Source organism: Pyrus communis, chromosome 4, assembly GCF_041283825.1.
Source record: "Pyrus communis isolate YQ-2024b chromosome 4, ASM4128382v1, whole genome shotgun sequence".
Taxonomy (NCBI): Eukaryota; Viridiplantae; Streptophyta; class Magnoliopsida; order Rosales; family Rosaceae; genus Pyrus; species Pyrus communis.
The window spans coordinates 19,144,899-19,163,496 of record NC_142568.1 but is presented as its reverse complement, the minus strand read 5'-3'; the positions used below and the strand labels follow the sequence as shown (position 1 = coordinate 19,163,496).

Below are 18,598 nucleotides of genomic sequence, written 5' to 3'. Positions count from 1 at the left end.
AATTTGTTCCAATACCAAACTTTTGTCAATTTGTTTGTTAACTTTTGAAGTGGCAAGCGCGAGGCCACTCCCTGCCCAACTTGAACTCCATATGACTTTATGAAGCACGTAGATCCTCCCATTTATTTTTCATTGTATTTGATTTTTAATGATAAAATTTATCGTAATGTCCATACCATGTTAGCAATTTAATGGTTTTGCTAACGAAATTGATGGAAAAATGTAAACTAGGACACTAAATAAGAGTGCGTGAGGTAAAGTGCGACACAATAGAGTGTAAATGATAAAATGAGACTTGGTAAAGAGTACAAGTGTCAGTACTAAAAATAAGTATGTTGGATTTGGCATTAAATCAACATTTCTAACTAAAAAGGATTAGGATATCTTGGACGCAAGATATTTGGATTTGTGTTTCTTAGTTGGTTTGGGATTTGGTTTTAGTATAGGATTTGGTTTCCTATATTCTAGGGACTTTGTGTAAACCTATGAAATCTATTAGTATAAATAGATGGATGTGGGATAGAGTTTTGTGTGTGAGAGTTTTGAGAGACATAAGTTTGTATACTTGAGAACAATTTATGTTTGTGAGTTCACTTGTATTTGTTGATAATCAATAAAGCTTCTGTTGTTAGAGAGGTACTCCTATATTGGAGGAACTCTTAAATCGTTGTGTTTTGTTTATTGCTTGATTGGTTTTTGGTTTAGTTTACAATAAGTGGTATCAAGAGCTTAGGTTCTTACGTGGGTTATGACTATCAAGCAATGACGAAGACTGGTGATTCCACCAGTAGTGATGATGTTGAAGAAAAGTCTAGCACTAGTGGAACCAAGACGACGGTTCAGAGTGCTAGGTTTGAAATTGAGAAAGTTGATGGAACGAACAACTTTGTATGTGGCGGTGTGAGGTTCGAGATGTCCTGATACAACAAGGTTTGGTTGTTAGGAGACATACTGCTTTCAATGAAAAAAGAAGAATGGGAAAGATTGAATGCTCATGCAAGTTCTACAATTTGGCTATGCTTGGGAAAGCAACAGAAGTATGGTGTGATGAACATAACTTCTGCGAAGGAATTGTGGGCTGCATTGGAGACAAAATATATGAAGAACTTCGTAACGATGTCATAGATGTCATAGGTTTACACAAAGTCCCTAGAATATAGAAAATCAAATCCTATACTAAAACCAAATCCCAAACCACATCCATCTATTTATACTAATAGATGTCATAGGTTTACACAAAGTCCCTAGAATATAGAAAACCAAATCCCAAACCAACTAGGAAACACAAATCCAAATATATTGCGTCCAATATATCCTAATCCTTTTTAGTTTAGGCATGTTGATAGGCATAGCCGCATAAGTTTGTATATTTGAGAACACTTTGTGTCTGTGAGTTCTCTTGTATTTGTTGATAATCAATAAAGTTTCCGTAGTTAGAGAAGTACTCCTATATTACATAGGAGGAACTCTGAAATCGTTGTGTTTTGTTTATTGCTTGATTGGTTTTTGGTTTAGTTTACAACAGAATCTTCGTCAAAAGTTGAAGGACTAAAGTATAGGTGATTCGACATGTTTAGGAAGCCATCTAAAATCAACCCCTTCTTTTCTTTTTCTTCTTTCTTGTAATTCTTTGTGTAATTTGCATATTGTTTCTCTACATTTTTCAATAGGATGTTGTTATTCACACATTCATTTTTACTTCTCATAAACTTCTCTTAATTTCCAATCATCATTGAAGAAAATTAATGGTCAAAAATTAATAAAGATATGTAAAATGTAAAAATATGCGTCTGAATATTACTATCCATTTCAATAGAACATTCTCTTTCTCAAGAGTCAACGTTTGTAAATTACAACAGCGGTCAGTTTACGCCAAAAAGTGGACTCCACAACAATCTGTAGCCACTCAATAAGCCGATAAGCACTCAAGTCCTTTTCTTCCTTAACTCAAAGAGGTCAATTGCTAAAGGGCTGAGCAAGTCAATGGTGGCAATTACATGCCAATTGCCTTTGATCAATGCCTTCCAGTTAAGTCTGGCAGCTTATGACTTCCACAACTCTCCCCAACGCGGAAAAATGAGCAGTTAACATATGACTTTGACAATTAATTCAAGGCAATATTCCTCGAGGAAAACTATGAGTTCCTTCTTAAGTTGCATATTATTTGTTTGTATTCGTCTTGAGAATCACATCATCTGTATGCTGACGTGCACAATTAAACGGGACCACACGTAGTAGGAGGGTCTCTCTACATGCATATGCTCTAAACATTGACCGTTTCTAAGCCCACCGTATTCTCAAGCTATATTAAGGTATTGGACCGGCCTCTGCAATTTCTAAAACCCAATGGCTTTACCAATTTCTTTAGCCTTCCTCCTCTTCTTTGCCATGTTTTCGCCGGCTCGAGGAGTTGAGTTTTTGTTCAACGGATTCAATGGAAGTGAGGCAAATGACCTAATCCGCGAGGGGGCAACTATAATCAAGCCCTCCGGCATGCTCAAGCTCACAAACACATCACATAATATTATAGGCCATGCATTCTATCCCAAACCTATAAACTTTTTTGATAAAAACTCTTCTTCTTCATACCCTAATGCGTCTTCCTTCAGCACACATTTTGTTTTTGCAATTGTCTCCCCTGGTTCCGGCCCCGGAGGCTTTGGCCTAGCCTTCACACTCTCTCCCTCTCCAAAATTCCCTGGGGCGGAACCCGGACATTTCTTTGGGATTTTCAACTCCACAACGGACAGTAACCCTTCAAACCACATCTTTTCTGTGGAATTCGACACGGTGAATGGGTTTAAAGAGAACTCCAACACTGCAGGAAACCATGTTGGTATAAACAGCAATAGTTTGTCCTCTGTAGCAACTGAACCAGCTGCTTACTTTGTCAAAGGAGCACACAAAGAAGAAGTAAACTTGGAGAGCGGTGAACCCATCCAAGTTTGGATAGACTACGATGGCAAAACTCAAATGCTGAATGTCACAATATCTCCCATACATGTGGAGAAACCCAAGAGACCGCTATTGTCGCTGACTATCAATTTATCTGCTACTCTTCAAGAGACTATGTACGCCGGCTTCTCTGCATCCACCGGAGAACAAGCGAGCGCTCATTACATAATAGCGTGGAGTTTCACAGTGGATGGAATACCGAGACCAATCAATGTTTCGCAACTTCCTAAACCGCCAAAAGAGAAAGGTTCATCCTCTTACAGACCCGAAATCAAGGCTCTTATAATTGCCTCATCGGTTGTGGTTTGCGTGTTGTTGGGAGTTTTGTTGTTCTTCACCTTGTACAGAGGAATGCATGAGTTTGAGAGTCTTGAGGATTGGGAGCTGGATTGTCCTCACAGGCTCAAGTACAAGGATCTTTATGCAGCAACAAAGGGTTTCAAGGCCTCCGGTGTGATTGGAGCCGGCGGTTTTGGTGAAGTTTACAAGGGTGTCTTACCTTCTAGTGGATGTGAAATCGCGGTTAAGAAGATCGCCCGAAATTCGATCCAAGGAAGGAAGGAGTTCGCTTCAGAAATTGAGAGCTTGGGAAAGTTGAGGCACAAGAACTTGGTCCATCTCCAGGGCTGGTGCAAGAAGAAGAACGATCTCCTCATAGTCTACGATTACATCCCATATGGAAGCCTAGACTCGCTCATTTTTGGGTCCGAAAACAACTTTGTGCTGAGCTGGGCACAAAGGTTCAGCATCCTCAAAGGCATTGCAACAGGGCTCTTGTACCTGCATGAGGAATGGGAGCAAGTGGTGATTCATCGCGATGTGAAGTCGAGCAATGTGTTAATAGATGCAGAAATGAACCCGAGGCTAAGCGACTTCGGCCTTGCCAGGTTGTATGATCATGGAGAAATATCACACACTACTGGCGTGGTTGGCACATTTGGGTATATTGCACCAGAATTGGCTCGCACAGGGAAGGCCTCCACATGCTCCGATGTGTTTGCATATGGAGTTCTACTCCTTGAAGTGGCTTGTGGGCGGAGACCCATCGGCTCAGGCGAGTTCATATTGGCGGATTGGGTGATGGAGAATCATGAAATGGATCGCATACTCGATACAGTTGATCCGAACTTGGACTCGAATTTTGATGTTAAAGAGATGAAGTTGGTGCTGGAACTAGGTTTGCTTTGCACTCACTACAAACCAGAAGCTAGGCCTACCATGAGACAAGTGGTTCGATATCTCAATGAGGAGGATCAGCTTCCTGAAGTCGAAAACTGGAACCTCATTGATTCGCGTCAGAACAGTGAAATGAACACAAGATTTATGCAGGTCCTTTCGATTGATACGATGGCATCGAATCCTTCATCGTCCTTGGGCGGGATCTCTTGCTGTTCCATGAACACCGGCAGATGGTAGCGCCAATGTACCTTTCGTTATAAATTCTTTCTTGCTCCCATTCTTTTCAAATCAACATTGTAACAGTCGTTTATTCTTAATCTATATCAAATATTATCGTAACTCTCTTTTTTCTCGAAAACAAAAAGTCCGTACCAGTAAAGAATGAGAAAAACTGATTGAGAACATAACTCAAACCACTGATCAGTGGATGTATTGCACTTAACAGAGTTCCGAAACATAAGAAAGGGCACCTTTCCTGTAGCCTCAATAAAGCGACGATGTTCTCAGAACCAAAAACGAAAACTAGAGTTGTGTCCATAATGCAAAATAAAAAAGGGCTACACGATCTGAATAACTTTCTAACTTCCGTGACACCTATCCTTAGACCTCAACGAATACCGACCAGTCACTTCTCATTGATCCATGATGCGCTTCATAATCGCATAAGCCCAAGCTGTTGTTTCCCTGAGACTTTTATCATCGAACTGAAGACACTCTTGCAAAATTCCCTCAAAGAAGGCAAAATCTCCGAACAGTGGCTTGATGGTTAGGCCAAGTACATCAACAAGGTCACCCAGCGCAGCAACTGTAGCTTTTGTTACATTGGCATCCCTATAAACAAGGAACAAGGGCAATTGAATAGGAACAAGTCAGATTACAAACCGGAAAGACATTTTGGGTCACACACACACACACACACACATATATGAGAGAGAGAGAGAGAGAGAGAGAGAGAGAGAGAGACGATACCTGTTTACATCCCTTAAAACCAACCACAGAATCTCAACCACAACATTTCATTAAAGTCAAATCTAACGGTTAAAAGAATGTCCCTATTTTTTTTGAAAAAAAATATATCGAACTTCGATAATCCTATCTGTTGACCGCCGAAACAAAAAGTATATATCCCAAATAATATGTTAAGCATAAAAATTCACATGCTAGTTAACCTAATTATCTTGTCACATAATTATGGGTAATATAAGCCATATTATTATATTCATCTTCACACTTGTCCTCAAGTGGATAAAATATAAGGAAAATTAATGAAAATGGCTTGAAAACTTTGAGTTTTAATGATAAGAACAAAATAAAAGGTAAAGTGAATAGTATCATGATTGACTTTTTAGTGTAAAAATATGATTTTTCGTTAAAGTGAACAGTAACGTGGGCTTTTCGTTAAAACTCCCTAAAATATGAACCATGATGCCGGCAAATAATGATTGTGTTGAGAACAATTTAGAAACAAAAATACAAAATTTGAAATACTTATACTTTACTCAAAAATACTTACAATACAGAATGAAATTACACAATAAATACAGAAATTAAAATGATACCAACTTGAATAAATCAAAGGTAGAGGCTAGCACAAAAGCTATGTCATTCGAATAGTATTTCCGTCCCACTCTTGTGCTTGTGGCTGTACAACGTCTGCTTGACCAGGATACAACTACCTAATTTTACAACCCGCACTGGATTATAGAATTTTAGCTAATTGTTTTGTGTGTTTACTCTCTAGGAGTTTTGTACAAAAGAAAAAGAGCTTTTAAATACTTGTTCAGCATATTTGAAAATACACAACTCTTTATAAGAGATGTGTCTCTTAATCAACATGTTTTTAATTAATAAATTAATTAAAAACTTAATCCGAAATTCAAATTAATGAATTTGATTAATTTTAACATCCAAGGCTCTTGTCTTGATTAATTAATATTAATTGTATTGGACTATATTATACAAACCTAATCCCACAATCATAACGCCCAAGCATTCAATCTATTTCCTAATGATCCAAATCCTAACTACTAGTATAAAGGACTAGACCTATATAAAGGTCATTGACAAATCAATGTTTCCCGATATGGGACAATAGGATTCTCAAAACTCTCAAAAGACACTAATCTCTGGTATTCAATCAAAGAACGTGCCATCTAATCTTGTCAACAGATAAAACAAGTTTAGAGTACATGTTCTTGGTCAAGCCCTTTCTTATCCAAAAGGCTTCAATTATCTTCAAGTATTGGTTTGAAGAATAAATTGCAGAAGGACAAAACCGATGCTCAGTAAATTATTAGGGTTAGCTCAAGTTTTTGCCTAACAAATTATGTGCTTGTTAGTATTATTTGATCTTATTTTCTTGTTGCCTTATGAATCAAGTGTGTGACTACTGTCCATAACAATTGTGTGGGATCAGATTTTTATATTTGATAAAATGCCATCAAAGTCATGCATGAAGTGGGAAGACTATTTGTTTGGAAATGCTTTTAAAATAATTAAAAGCTCTTTTAGATAAAATGTTTATAGGTTCCAAAAAATATAAAGTTTACGCTGCATCCGATTGAAAGAAGTCGAAGGAAATCAAAACAAGTGCTGAGGTTGACGACGAAGAAGTGTTGCCGTGCGTACCAAGTCAGGCAGTGCTGGTAGCCTAGGGCATCCCACTAGCGTCAGATCCGAAAGGCGGTGGCATCACTGAAATTTTCTTTTTTTTTTTTTTTTTTTGGAGAGGGGCATTACTGAAATTTGAACTTCACTTTGCCGTGAGCTTGCATAAGAGCCGTTTCAGTGTTGGTAGGTCCTCTGAGTTATAGTTAACTCAATCCCCTTAAATAAATCGTAACTGTCTATGGTGAACAATAATTATTCGAGTTTTCATCCTAAATTAAATACCCACGCAATTCGTATTAAAATTTTAATATTTTTTATTTTATACAATAATAAAAAAATAATTTTATATTTAATTTCGGATAATAATAAAAAAGTATTTGAAAATATTGAAATGTGGTGTAAAGTGGAAGACCATGGTTAGATATTTTTAATAATATTTTTCATTTATTTATTTTTGTATTTTTAATTAATTTTTGATAATTTTGGATAATAATCAAAAAATTGGTTGACAATATTTGAAAATATTGAAATGTGGTATAACGTAGAAGAATATGGTTAGTTATTTATAGGAAAAAAAAAATTATAATTTTTAATATTTTTATATATGGTTGACGTCAGCATGATGTCACAACACCCTGACGCTCTCCAAATAGCATATTTGTGATATTTTCTTCCCAATAGCTTATTCTATTCTAAATTCCTACTCAACGTAATGCACTCGCTCGCTGGTCTACGCGATTCTAGCCTAGTGGGGATGTCGGGCTCCCCTAGAGCCCAATTGATTGGTGTGGGTGGTTAAATATCTTAGTGGATAAGGTATTTGGTTTTACCTATATGTCTCGGATTCGAAACTGCCAGTTTTCAAAATTATTGTAATAGATTCGAACTTTTTTGTCACATCCTGACCTAGGCTCCACCACATCCAGGGCTCGACTTCGCCGTAGCACGATATTGCTCCACCACATCCAGGGCTCGACTTCGCCGTAGCACGATATTGTTCGCTTTGGGCCCCGACTACGCCCTCACGGTTTTGTTTCTAGGAACTCACGCGAGAACTTTCCAGTAGGTCACCCATCCTGGGATTGCTCTAGCCCAAACTCGCTTAACTTCGGAGTTCCAATGGAACTCGAAGCCAGTGAGTTCCCAAAAGGTCTCGTGGTATATGAAGGTGGGTATGTACATATAAGGCATAGAGGATCCACTCTCATGGGCGATGTGGGATCTAACAATATAGCGTCTAGCAGTGGAGGTTCAGGCAGGTAGGCAAATCCACCCCACCAAGGTCAAGGCAATCAGGATCAGGGTGTGTCATTTTCCCCCTCCCCTAATAATAGTAAATTCAAAAAATAAAAAAAATAGCATGATGGAAGAACACATCGACAACTACGATGATTCTAAAAATGAAAAAGTAAGCGTTTTGTGTGTTTTTACAATTTTTTATTTGGTTTTTAAGTTCACATTCTTATGAGAGACTGAGTTGGATACGCCTTATTTTACAAGATTGATTGTTTTGACAATGCTACCATTGTCTTCCAATCATTACATACAATCACGTTGAATCTTTTCGACGGAATGGATGCTGTTTGTTGCTGGTACGGGCCATCTCCATTGTGCCATAGCCGCAATTGCCGAATTGAGGAGAAAGCCTTCATATCTTTATTTTGAGCAAATGGAGAGCTTTCATATCGATATACAAGGAAAAATGAGTGCCTAAAGAAATAATATTTCACTAAAAGTAACATTTATTCTTTTCTTTGTCACGCTACATCATCGCACTTTGGTGTGGCAAATGAAAATGCAGAGTATGTACTAACAGATTCTTGTACGCAAGAATTCAATGATGCTTTGGAACATTCCAGATGAGTTATTCACAATATCTAATCCTCTTGCCCGGCTGCGTTGTGGTGCTTAAGATTATCACGCACGCGTAGTAATGGACTTTGATATATACATGGGACTGGATACTGGTAGCGATTAGTGCTGCAATGATTCTCTAATGATTGAGATATTCTTGCCTCTTTGGGTCAACAAATCGTACTCTCTATGTTAATATAATAAATATACATTAGTAAACTAAACTATTAAATATAAGGGTTACAATTTACCACCTCAACTTTGAGTTATGTAATTGATGTTACACATCAACTTATAAATTCGTTCCAATACCAAACTTTTGTCAATTTGTTTGTTAACTGTTGAAGTGGCAAGCGCAAGGCCACTCCCTGCCCAACTTGACATGACTTTATGAAGCACGTAGATCCTCCCATTTATTTTTCATTGTATTTGATTTTTAATGATAAAATTTAATGTCCATACCATGTTAGCAATTTAACGGTTTTGCTAACGAAATTGATGGAATAATGTAAACTAGGACACTAAATAAGAATGCGTGAGGTAAAGTGAGACACGATAGGGTGTAAATGATAAAATGAGACTTGGTAAAGAGTACAAGTGTCAGTACTAAAAATAAGTATGTTGGATTTGGCATTAAATCAACATTTCTAACTAAAAAGGATTCAAATATCTTGGATTTGGTTTCCTATATTCTAGGGACTTAGTGTAAACCTATGACATGTATTAGTATTAATAGATGGATGTGGGATAGAGTTTTGTGTGTGAGAGTTTTGAGAGGCATAAGTTTGTATACTTGAGAACACTTTATGTTTGTGAGTTCTCTTGTATTTGTTGATAATCAATAATGATTCTGTTGTTAGAGAGGTACTCCTATATTGGAGGAACTCTTAAATCGTTGTGTTTTGTTTATTGCTTGATTGGTTTTTGGTTTAGTTTATAATAAGTGGTATCAAGAGCTTAGGTTCTTACGTGGGTTATGACTATCAAGCAATGACAAAGACTGGTGATTCCACCAGTAGTGATGATGTTGAAGAAAAGTCTAGCACTAGTGGAACCAAGACGACGGTTCAGAGTGCTAGGTTTGAAATTGAGAAAGTTGATGGAACGAACAACTTTGTATGTGGCAGTGTGAGGTTCGAGATGTCCTGATACAACAAGGTTTGGTTGTTAGGAGACATTTGATGAAAAAAGAAGAATGGGAAAGATTGAATGCTCATGCATGTTCTACAATTTGGCTATGCTTGGGAAAGCAACAGAAGTATGGTGTGATGAACATAACTTCTGTGAAGGAATTGTGGGCTGCATTGGAGACAAAATATATGAAGAATACTACATAGAATTGACTGCATCTCAAGAGCAAGTTGTACAGGTTCCAGTACAAAGAGGGCACGAAGATGATTGGCCATCTAGAAGAGTTTAACAAGCTTCTAGTTGAACAGGCAAATCTTGAAGAGATAATCAAAGATGAAGACAAGGCCTTGATCTGATGAACTCATTGCCTGAATCCTATAAGCCTTTTGTGACTACTTGAATTTATGGCAAGGAGACAATTAAGTATGATGAAATCTCAAGTGCTCTTATGAATCATGAGTTAAGACACCTTGACAGGCAAGAAATGAATAACTTTGAAGCTTTGATGGTGAGAGGGAGATCGAAAGAAAAGAAAGGTTCGTACAGGAAAAATAGTAAGTCTTGTACTAGAGGAGTCTCAAAGAATAGGAAATTCTTGGACAAAGATGAGTGTGCTTTGTCATGAAAAATGACATTGGAAGAATGACTGCCCTAAAATCAAAGAAAAGACTAGAAAGAAGACGGATGACTCAGAAGCACATATGGTTGAAGTCGAGGATGAGGAATTTGTCTATGCCCTAATTGCATTGAGCAATGTAGATTATATGAAAGAGTAGGTGCTCGACACAGGTTATACCCAGCACATGACTTCTCAAAGGCATTGGTTTTCAAGCTTCAAAGTTATGAATGAAATTATGTATATGGGAGATGATAATCCATGTACAACTCAAGCAATTGGAAGCATCAGGATCAAGCAAGTTTGATACAGAAGATAATCTAGCTGATATGTTGACAAAAGTGGTTAATGCAGCTAAGTTCGAGCACTGCTTGGATTTGGTGTAGTTGAAACAAGTTTGATATTGCAATATGATGGAGCAACGGAAGTTGTTTGATGCCTCGTTATGGATTTCATGCCAAGGTGGAGATTGTTGGATTTGGCATTAAATCAACATGCCTAAACTAAAAAAGATTAGGATATATTGGACGCAAGATATTTGGATTTGTGTTTCGTTTCCTATATTCTAGGGACTTTGTGTAAACCTATGACATCTATTAGTATAAATAGATGGATGTGGGATAGAATTTTGTGTGTGAGAGTTTTGATAGGTATAAGTTTGTATATTTGAGAACACTTTGTGTTTGTGAGTTCTCTTGTATTTGTTGATAATCAATAAAGCTTCCATAGTTAGAGAGGTACTCCTATATTATATAGGAGGAACTCTGAAATCGTTGTGTTTTGTTTATTGCTTGATTGGTTTTTGCTTTAGTTTACAATAGAATCTTTGTCAAAAGTTGAAGGACTAAAGTAGATGATTCGACATGTTTAGGGAGCCATCTAAAATCAACACCTTCTTTTCTTTTTCTTCTTTCTTGTAATTCTTTGTGTAATTTGCATATTGTTGCTCTACATTTTTCAATAGGATGTTGTTATTCACACATTTATTTTTACTTCTCATAAACTTCTCTTAATTTCCGACCATCATTGAAGAAAATCAATGGCCAAAAATTAATAAAAATTTGTAAAATGTAAAAATAAGCGTATGAATATTACTATCCATTTCAATAGAACATTCTCTTTCTCAAGAGTCAAAGTTTGTAAATTACAACAGCGGTCAGTTTACGCCAAAAAGTGGACTGCGCAACAATCCGTAGCCACTCAATAAGCCGATAAGCACTCAAGTCATTTTCTTCCTTAACTCAAAGAGGTCAATTGCTAAAGGGCTGAGCAAGTCAATGGTGGCAATTACATGCCAATTGCCTTTGATCAATACCTTCCAGTTAAGTCTTGTAGCTTATGGCGTCCACAACTCTCCCCAACGTGACAAAATGAGCAGTTAACATATGACTTTGCCAATTAATTCAAGGCAATATTACTCGAGGAAAACTATGAGTTCCTTCTCAAGTTGCATATTATTTGTTTGTATTCGTCTTGAGAATCACATCATCTGTATGTGTACACAATTAAACGGGACCCCACGTAGTAGGAGGGTCTCTCTACATGCATATGCTCTAAACATTGACCGTTTCTAAGCCCACCGTATTCTCAAGCTATATTAAGGTATTGGACCGGCCTCTGCAATTTCTAAAACCCAATGGCTTTACCAATTTCTTTAGCCTTCCTCCTCTTCTTTGCCATGTTTTCGCCGGCTCGAGGAGTTGAGTTTTTGTTCAACGGATTCAATGGAAGTGAGGCAAATGACCTAATCCGCGAGGGGGCAACTATAATCAAGCCCTCCGGCATGCTCAAGCTCACAAACACATCACATAATATTATAGGCCATGCATTCTATCCCAAACCTATAAACTTTTTTGATAAAAACTCTTCTTCTTCATACCCTAATGCGTCTTCCTTCAGCACACATTTTGTTTTTGCAATTGTCTCCCCTGGTTCCGGCCCCGGAGGCTTTGGCCTAGCCTTCACACTCTCTCCCTCTCCAAAATTCCCTGGGGCGGAACCCGGACATTTCTTTGGGATTTTCAACTCCACAACGGACAGTAACCCTTCAAACCACATCTTTTCTGTGGAATTCGACACGGTGAATGGGTTTAAAGAGAACTCCAACACTGCAGGAAACCATGTTGGTATAAACAGCAATAGTTTGTCCTCTGTAGCAACTGAACCAGCTGCTTACTTTGTCAAAGGAGCACACAAAGAAGAAGTAAACTTGGAGAGCGGTGAACCCATCCAAGTTTGGATAGACTACGATGGCAAAACTCAAATGCTGAATGTCACAATATCTCCCATACATGTGGAGAAACCCAAGAGACCGCTATTGTCGCTGACTATCAATTTATCTGCTACTCTTCAAGAGACTATGTACGCCGGCTTCTCTGCATCCACCGGAGAACAAGCGAGCGCTCATTACATAATAGCGTGGAGTTTCACAGTGGATGGAATACCGAGACCAATCAATGTTTCGCAACTTCCTAAACCGCCAAAAGAGAAAGGTTCATCCTCTTACAGACCCGAAATCAAGGCTCTTATAATTGCCTCATCGGTTGTGGTTTGCGTGTTGTTGGGAGTTTTGTTGTTCTTCACCTTGTACAGAGGAATGCATGAGTTTGAGAGTCTTGAGGATTGGGAGCTGGATTGTCCTCACAGGTTCAAGTACAAGGATCTTTATGCAGCAACAAAGGGTTTCAAGGCCTCCGGTGTGATTGGAGCCGGCGGTTTTGGTGAAGTTTACAAGGGTGTCTTAACTTCTAGTGGATGTGAAATCGCGGTTAAGAAGATCGCCCGAAATTCGATCCAAGGAATAAAGGAATTCGCTTCGGAAATTGAGAGCTTGGGAAAGTTGAGGCACAAGAACTTGGTCCATCTCCAGGGCTGGTGCAAGAAGAAGAACGATCTCCTCATAGTCTACGATTACATCCCATATGGAAGCCTAGACTCGCTCATTTTTGGGTCCGAAAACAACTTTGTGCTGAGCTGGGCACAAAGGTTCAGCATCCTCAAAGGCATTGCAACAGGGCTCTTGTACCTGCATGAGGAATGGGAGCAAGTGGTGATTCATCGCGATGTGAAGTCGAGCAATGTGTTAATAGATGCAGAAATGAACCCGAGGCTAAGCGACTTCGGCCTTGCCAGGTTGTATGATCATGGAGAAATATCACACACTACTGGCGTGGTTGGCACAATTGGGTATATTGCACCAGAATTGGCTCGCACAGGGAAGGCCTCCACATGCTCCGATGTGTTTGCATATGGAGTTCTACTCCTTGAAGTGGCTTGTGGGCAGAGACCCATCGGCTCAGGCGAGTTCATATTGGCGGATTGGGTGATGGAGAATCATGAAATGGATCGCATACTCGATACAGTTGATCCGAACTTGGACTCGAATTTTGATGTTAAAGAGATGACGTTGGTGCTGGAACTAGGTTTGCTTTGCACTCACTACAAACCAGAAGCTAGGCCTACCATGAGACAAGTGGTTCGATATCTCAATGAGGAGGATCAGCTTCCTGAAGTCGAAAACTGGAACCTCATTGATTCGCGTCAGAACAGTGAAATGAACACAAGATTTATGCAGGTCCTTTCGATTGATACGATGGCATCGAATCCTTCATCGTCCTTGGGCGGGATCTCTTGCAGTTCCATGAACACCGGCAGATGGTAGCGCCAATGTACCTTTCGTTATAAATTCTTTCTTGCTCCCATTCTTTTCAAATCAACATTGTAACAGTTGTTTATTCTTAATCTATATCAAATATTATCGTAACTCTCTTTTTTCTCGAAAACAAAAAGTCCGTACCAGTAAAGAATGAGAAAAACTGATTGAGAACATAACTCAAACCACTGATCAGTGGATGCATTGCACTTAACAGAGTTCCGAAACATAAGAAAGGGCACCTTTCCTGTAGCCTCAATAAAGCGACGATGTTCTCAGAACCAAAAACGAAAACTAGAGTTGTGTCCATAATGCAAAATAAAAAAGGGCTACACGATCTGAATAACTTTCTAACTTCCGTGACACCTATCCTTAGACCTCAACGAATACCGACCAGTCACTTCTCATTGATCCATGATGCGCTTCATAATCGCATAAGCCCAAGCTGTTGTTTCCCTGAGACTTTTATCATCGAACTGAAGACACTCTTGCAAAATTCCCTCAAAGAAGGAAAAATCTCCGAACAGTGGCTTGATGGTTAGGCCAAGTACATCAACAAGGTCACCCAGCGCAGCAACTGTAGCTTTTGTGACATTGGCATCCCTATAAACAAGGAACAAGGGCAATTGAATAGGAACAAGTCAGATTACAAACCGGAAAGACATTTTGGGTCACACACACACACACATATATGACAGAGAGAGAGAGAAAGAGAGAGAGAGAGAGAGAGAGAGAGACGATACCTGTTTACATCCCTTAAAACCAATTCTATAAACTGCAGAAGATGTTGGGCATATGGCAACATGACCTCAGGCTTAGAATCCTTAAAGCCCTGAAGTATACCAGAATAAGCTTCAAAGATGCTACACTTTAGCTGGTTTCCATATTCCATTAACTCTTCATCACTAGTGTCCATCCGAGCACAAAGCTCCGAAGCTCCCTGCATCATCTGCACTGCATAAGGGACATACTTCTCAAAATGTACTCCAATTGCGAGACCTATGTCACCAAAGACAGAGAATATGGGAGGCTTCACAGACCGGTGAAGCGATTCACTAGACAAGTCCTTCATCAGGTGACTCATAATACCGTCACAGTATGGTAATGCCTTCTCATCCAATGCACGAAAAATGTCACCAACCACTCCAACTGTGATAGCACATACTTGAAACTCCTCAAAATTCTGCAACCCCATCTCCAAATACTTGTACAATTCCGGAAGGTACTTTTCAAACTCAGGTCCAGTTGCATAAGCCAGTGCACCTATAGCAAGCATTGCTTCCTCATGTACTGTGGAACTACGGCAAGCAAACACTCTAAGAAACAGAACCATTATCTGATCAGCGGCTTCCAATATAAAACGCTTAGTTCCATCATCACTGGTAAGCTTCTGAATAATAACCTGCAGAACACCACAAAAGGAAGCTTGCAAGTCTCCTTGCTTTTCCTTGTCATCTGACGAAAGTTCTAAAGTCTGACCCAACTTATTCATAATAACAACGAGTAGCTGTGCTATAATTTGTGATGTTTCTTTAAGATTAGAACACCTCACAACGGCATTCAACGATTCATAAGCAGAAGACCTTAATCTAGAATCATCACCATCTGCACGACTAGCAGTGGAAAGAAGACATTCAACGATGCCCGGGACATATGGAGTAAATAGAGAGGAGCAGGTTTCCTCATACCCCTGAGAAAGGTGATAGATGGCCCAACAGACCTTCTCTGCAACATTTGGAGCATCCTTAGTGCCTTCCACCAATATTTCCACCACCCTTGGAAGGTTAGCAGAAGAAATCACAGTACTACCCGGACTATGCAAAAACTCAAATATACGACTGAGAGTCCAGGCAGTAGTGTCTTTGACATGGTTGTTTTCATCTTTCATTAACCTAAGCAGGAAATCCAAACCTGAATGAACCAAAACAGAGAGCTTCTCAGTGCTTGGGCCTTCAAGTACTGAGCCAAATGCAAATGTAGCTGCCTCACGACAGTGCCAATCTGGCTTCACTATGTTAGCCTCCACAAATGGCATCACAAGGGGCAGAATGGCATCTCCAACAGTCATGGAAACAAGTTGTAGGCATGTCCCACCAGCCATCGCGATATTCCAAATGTTGTCATCTTGGTCTAGATCTTCTTCCTGTTTCAGCAAAGTTTCTAGCAACAATGGAACTAAAGATGCCAGAGCCTTTTCTATAAATTTTGAATGAGGCCCCGAGTCCCCAGCGTTAGAGATCTCAAATTCTTGAAGTTCTATTTCTTCATCACAAATGGAGCTCCAAAACTCAATTGCTTGAAGGGCAACCCCCTCTTCATCCCGTTTTATAGCATTTGATGTAAGCTCAAAGAGAGCCTGCATGTAAGGCTCAAGCACCTCGTAATATCTGGAAGCAATTGAAGCAAGACACTCAAAAGCAGCCTGCCTAATTTGTACCTCCTTAGACAAAGCCGTCTCGCAGACCATCTTCATAATGAAATCTCGTTCCATCTGAGTGTCAAAGTTGGTTTGTGCAAACTCCAGGGCATTATATAAAGCCCGTGTTGCAGCCAGACGAACTTCTGGGCTATTTTCAGCAAGGTTCATTCCTTGGACTACAGCAGTAAGAACATTGTTCACCTCACCTTGCTCAAGATCTTGATGAGATATCTCCTCACATACATAACCAAGTGCTTCCAAAGTTGACTGCTTCAAACCAGCTGGGTTATCTCGCTGAGTCATATTGTTGAGCAAAGACCCAATAAGGTCAGGCCATTGTTTTCTGGGAATATCAATAGAAGCAACTTTTGCAATAACTTGGGCAGATGTGTGTCTTGCCTCCAGGACAGGTGACCCAAGTGTCCTTAAGAGCAAGTCCTTGATTTGGGATATAATAGAAATATCAATAGCCATCCATTGTCGAGTAAGAAGTTCTTTTGTACCAGTATCTTTGGCATCTAATGAATTCTTAAGCACAAGACCAGCCAACGTACGGGATTCAGTAGGTTTCTCATTGTTTGCAAGCTCAACGGACAATGATAGAAGAAAAACAGGAAGGTTTTGCTCTTGAAATTGCCTAAGATTAGCCTCTGCTTCAGTACGAACTCTCGCATCAGCTGATTGAGCTGCCAATAGAAACTGAGTAATCTCCATAGCCATTTCGCTCCTACTACAAAAGAACAGCAAAACTATATTAAGCATACATAAACATAAAACAATAATTTCATTAAAACCAATAATTTCGTAAGGCTATGCACTATACAGTATGTCACAAGCTAAAGTATAAATGTAACAAATTAATAAATCTACTAAAAACTCGTTAAATCGCTAGAGCATAGACACATTGCACGAAACTGCAAAAGGAATGATCAAACACGAAAGCAACTGTAGAGAGAAACAGCAGCATGACAACCAAAACCATCAACCTGTTCTTCAACCATACAATCCATAAACGTGTACTTTTTCGGTACAGAGCACAAAACGTGTACTTCAACTAAAACAGCATGTCTCTAAAGAGCTTAAACCCTCAAAATCCCAAATCCCCCGCAACCCATGACATGCACTGTGCGATTAAAACCAACAAGCAACAAAAATTAAGATCTTGAGCACCGAAACCAAACGAAAATCAAGATCTTGAGTACCAAAACCAAACGAAATCGCGTCGGACTAAATTAAAACCCTAATCGCATTTCACATAGCACAAATACTGGAACCAATTTCAAAACCCATGGAACCAAAACAAGTAGAAATAAACAAAATCAGCAGATCTATCACCACAAACGTAAACCGAAATCCACAGATTGAGATTAGAAGAACCAGAAATTACCACGAGTAGAAGCCGATTCAGTAGCAGCAGCGGCAAGCGAGCTCTAAAACCCTACTCGGAGAACAAGTAGCACGAGAAGCGAGGAGGACTTGGGGTTCTCTCTGTACGCTTGCGTCGTGAGAAGGCAAAGCACAGAGAGGAGTGAGAGAGAGGGAGGAGAGAGGGGGAGGAGGAAGATGAATCAATCGGCGATATATATAAATCGTTGTATATATTTCGAATGGGTGGAAGAAGCGGGAGGGAGTGGTCACCTAAAAAATCTGAAATATGAACCAGCGGGCAGGGGTCTACTGCCTGCCCGAGCTACCCGGGTCCACCGCCCTTGAAAACCCTAGGATTTGAAGTCTCCCACATGTGAGTTCAGAAATATCACAAAAACATTTTTTTTAAGTAAATTTGAAAATTACCAAACTCTGAATATATTTATGAATTTGAAAGAAAATGTATTTTAGGAAATAATTAAAAATTTTGTGGTAAAGACAATGTAATCCAATAACACGTACAACGCTTTATTGAATTACTATAGCTGCACATACATGCACTTTTGAAATCCAATGACCATGAACATTGCATTAGTGTCGTTGCGACATTGACAATTTAATGACCTTAAAAAAACACGCTTTGTTTAATTTTGGAAATTCATTAACAATAAAAATTGCACTAGTGTCATTGCAGCGTTGAATGACCTTAAGGTGTGTGGGGAGCAAATGTGAGTGCACTCAAACCAGACTCTCCAAAGTATATCTTTTTTATCCTTTTGACATATGACGACTCTCAATAAGCAAATTTGATATC

General features: G+C 39.2%; 2 protein-coding genes and 1 pseudogene across 3 annotated transcripts; 2 read left to right on the top strand and 1 right to left on the bottom strand.

Moving 5' to 3' along the window:
* The first annotated feature begins 2,269 nt into the window (after positions 1-2,269).
* LOC137722784 (lectin-domain containing receptor kinase VI.3 pseudogene) lies at positions 2,270-4,447 on the top strand (annotated as a pseudogene).
* A 7,410-nt stretch (positions 4,448-11,857) lies between these two features.
* On the top strand, positions 11,858-14,108 carry LOC137722783 (putative L-type lectin-domain containing receptor kinase VI.1). Its single transcript, XM_068461870.2, has one exon. The coding sequence runs from the start codon at positions 11,982-11,984 to the stop codon at positions 14,004-14,006; it is 2,025 nt and encodes a 674-aa protein (XP_068317971.1). The 5' UTR covers positions 11,858-11,981; the 3' UTR covers positions 14,007-14,108.
* Positions 14,109-14,164: 56 nt separating this feature from the next.
* LOC137722782 (importin subunit beta-1) lies at positions 14,165-18,174 on the bottom strand. 2 transcript variants are annotated; one of them, XM_068461868.2, is made up of 3 exons: positions 17,804-18,174; positions 14,741-17,146; positions 14,165-14,600 (listed from the first exon to the last, which is right to left on the bottom strand). In XM_068461868.2, the coding sequence occupies exons 2-3, from the start codon at positions 17,134-17,136 to the stop codon at positions 14,402-14,404; spliced, it is 2,595 nt and encodes an 864-aa protein (XP_068317969.1). In that variant the 5' UTR covers positions 17,137-17,146; positions 17,804-18,174; the 3' UTR covers positions 14,165-14,401. The 2 variants fall into 2 exon arrangements, with proteins under 2 accessions (XP_068317969.1, XP_068317970.1); XM_068461869.2 differs by having other exon boundaries at positions 14,741-17,143; positions 17,804-18,143.
* Positions 18,175-18,598: the final 424 nt, after the last annotated feature.

What these genes read in the sequence shown, in the direction of transcription:
- LOC137722783 (XM_068461870.2), top strand. Translation starts at nt 11,982, where the DNA reads ATGGCTTTACCAATTTCTTTAGCCTTCCTCCTCTTCTTTGCCATGTTT.
- LOC137722782 (XM_068461868.2), bottom strand. Translation starts at nt 17,136, where the DNA reads ATGGCTATGGAGATTACTCAGTTTCTATTGGCAGCTCAATCAGCTGAT. An exon ending in GTTTTAAGGGATGTAAACAG is followed by an intron (nt 14,601 to 14,740) that starts GTATCGTCTCTC and finishes CCTTGTTTATAG; the next exon opens with GGATGCCAATGTCACAAAAG.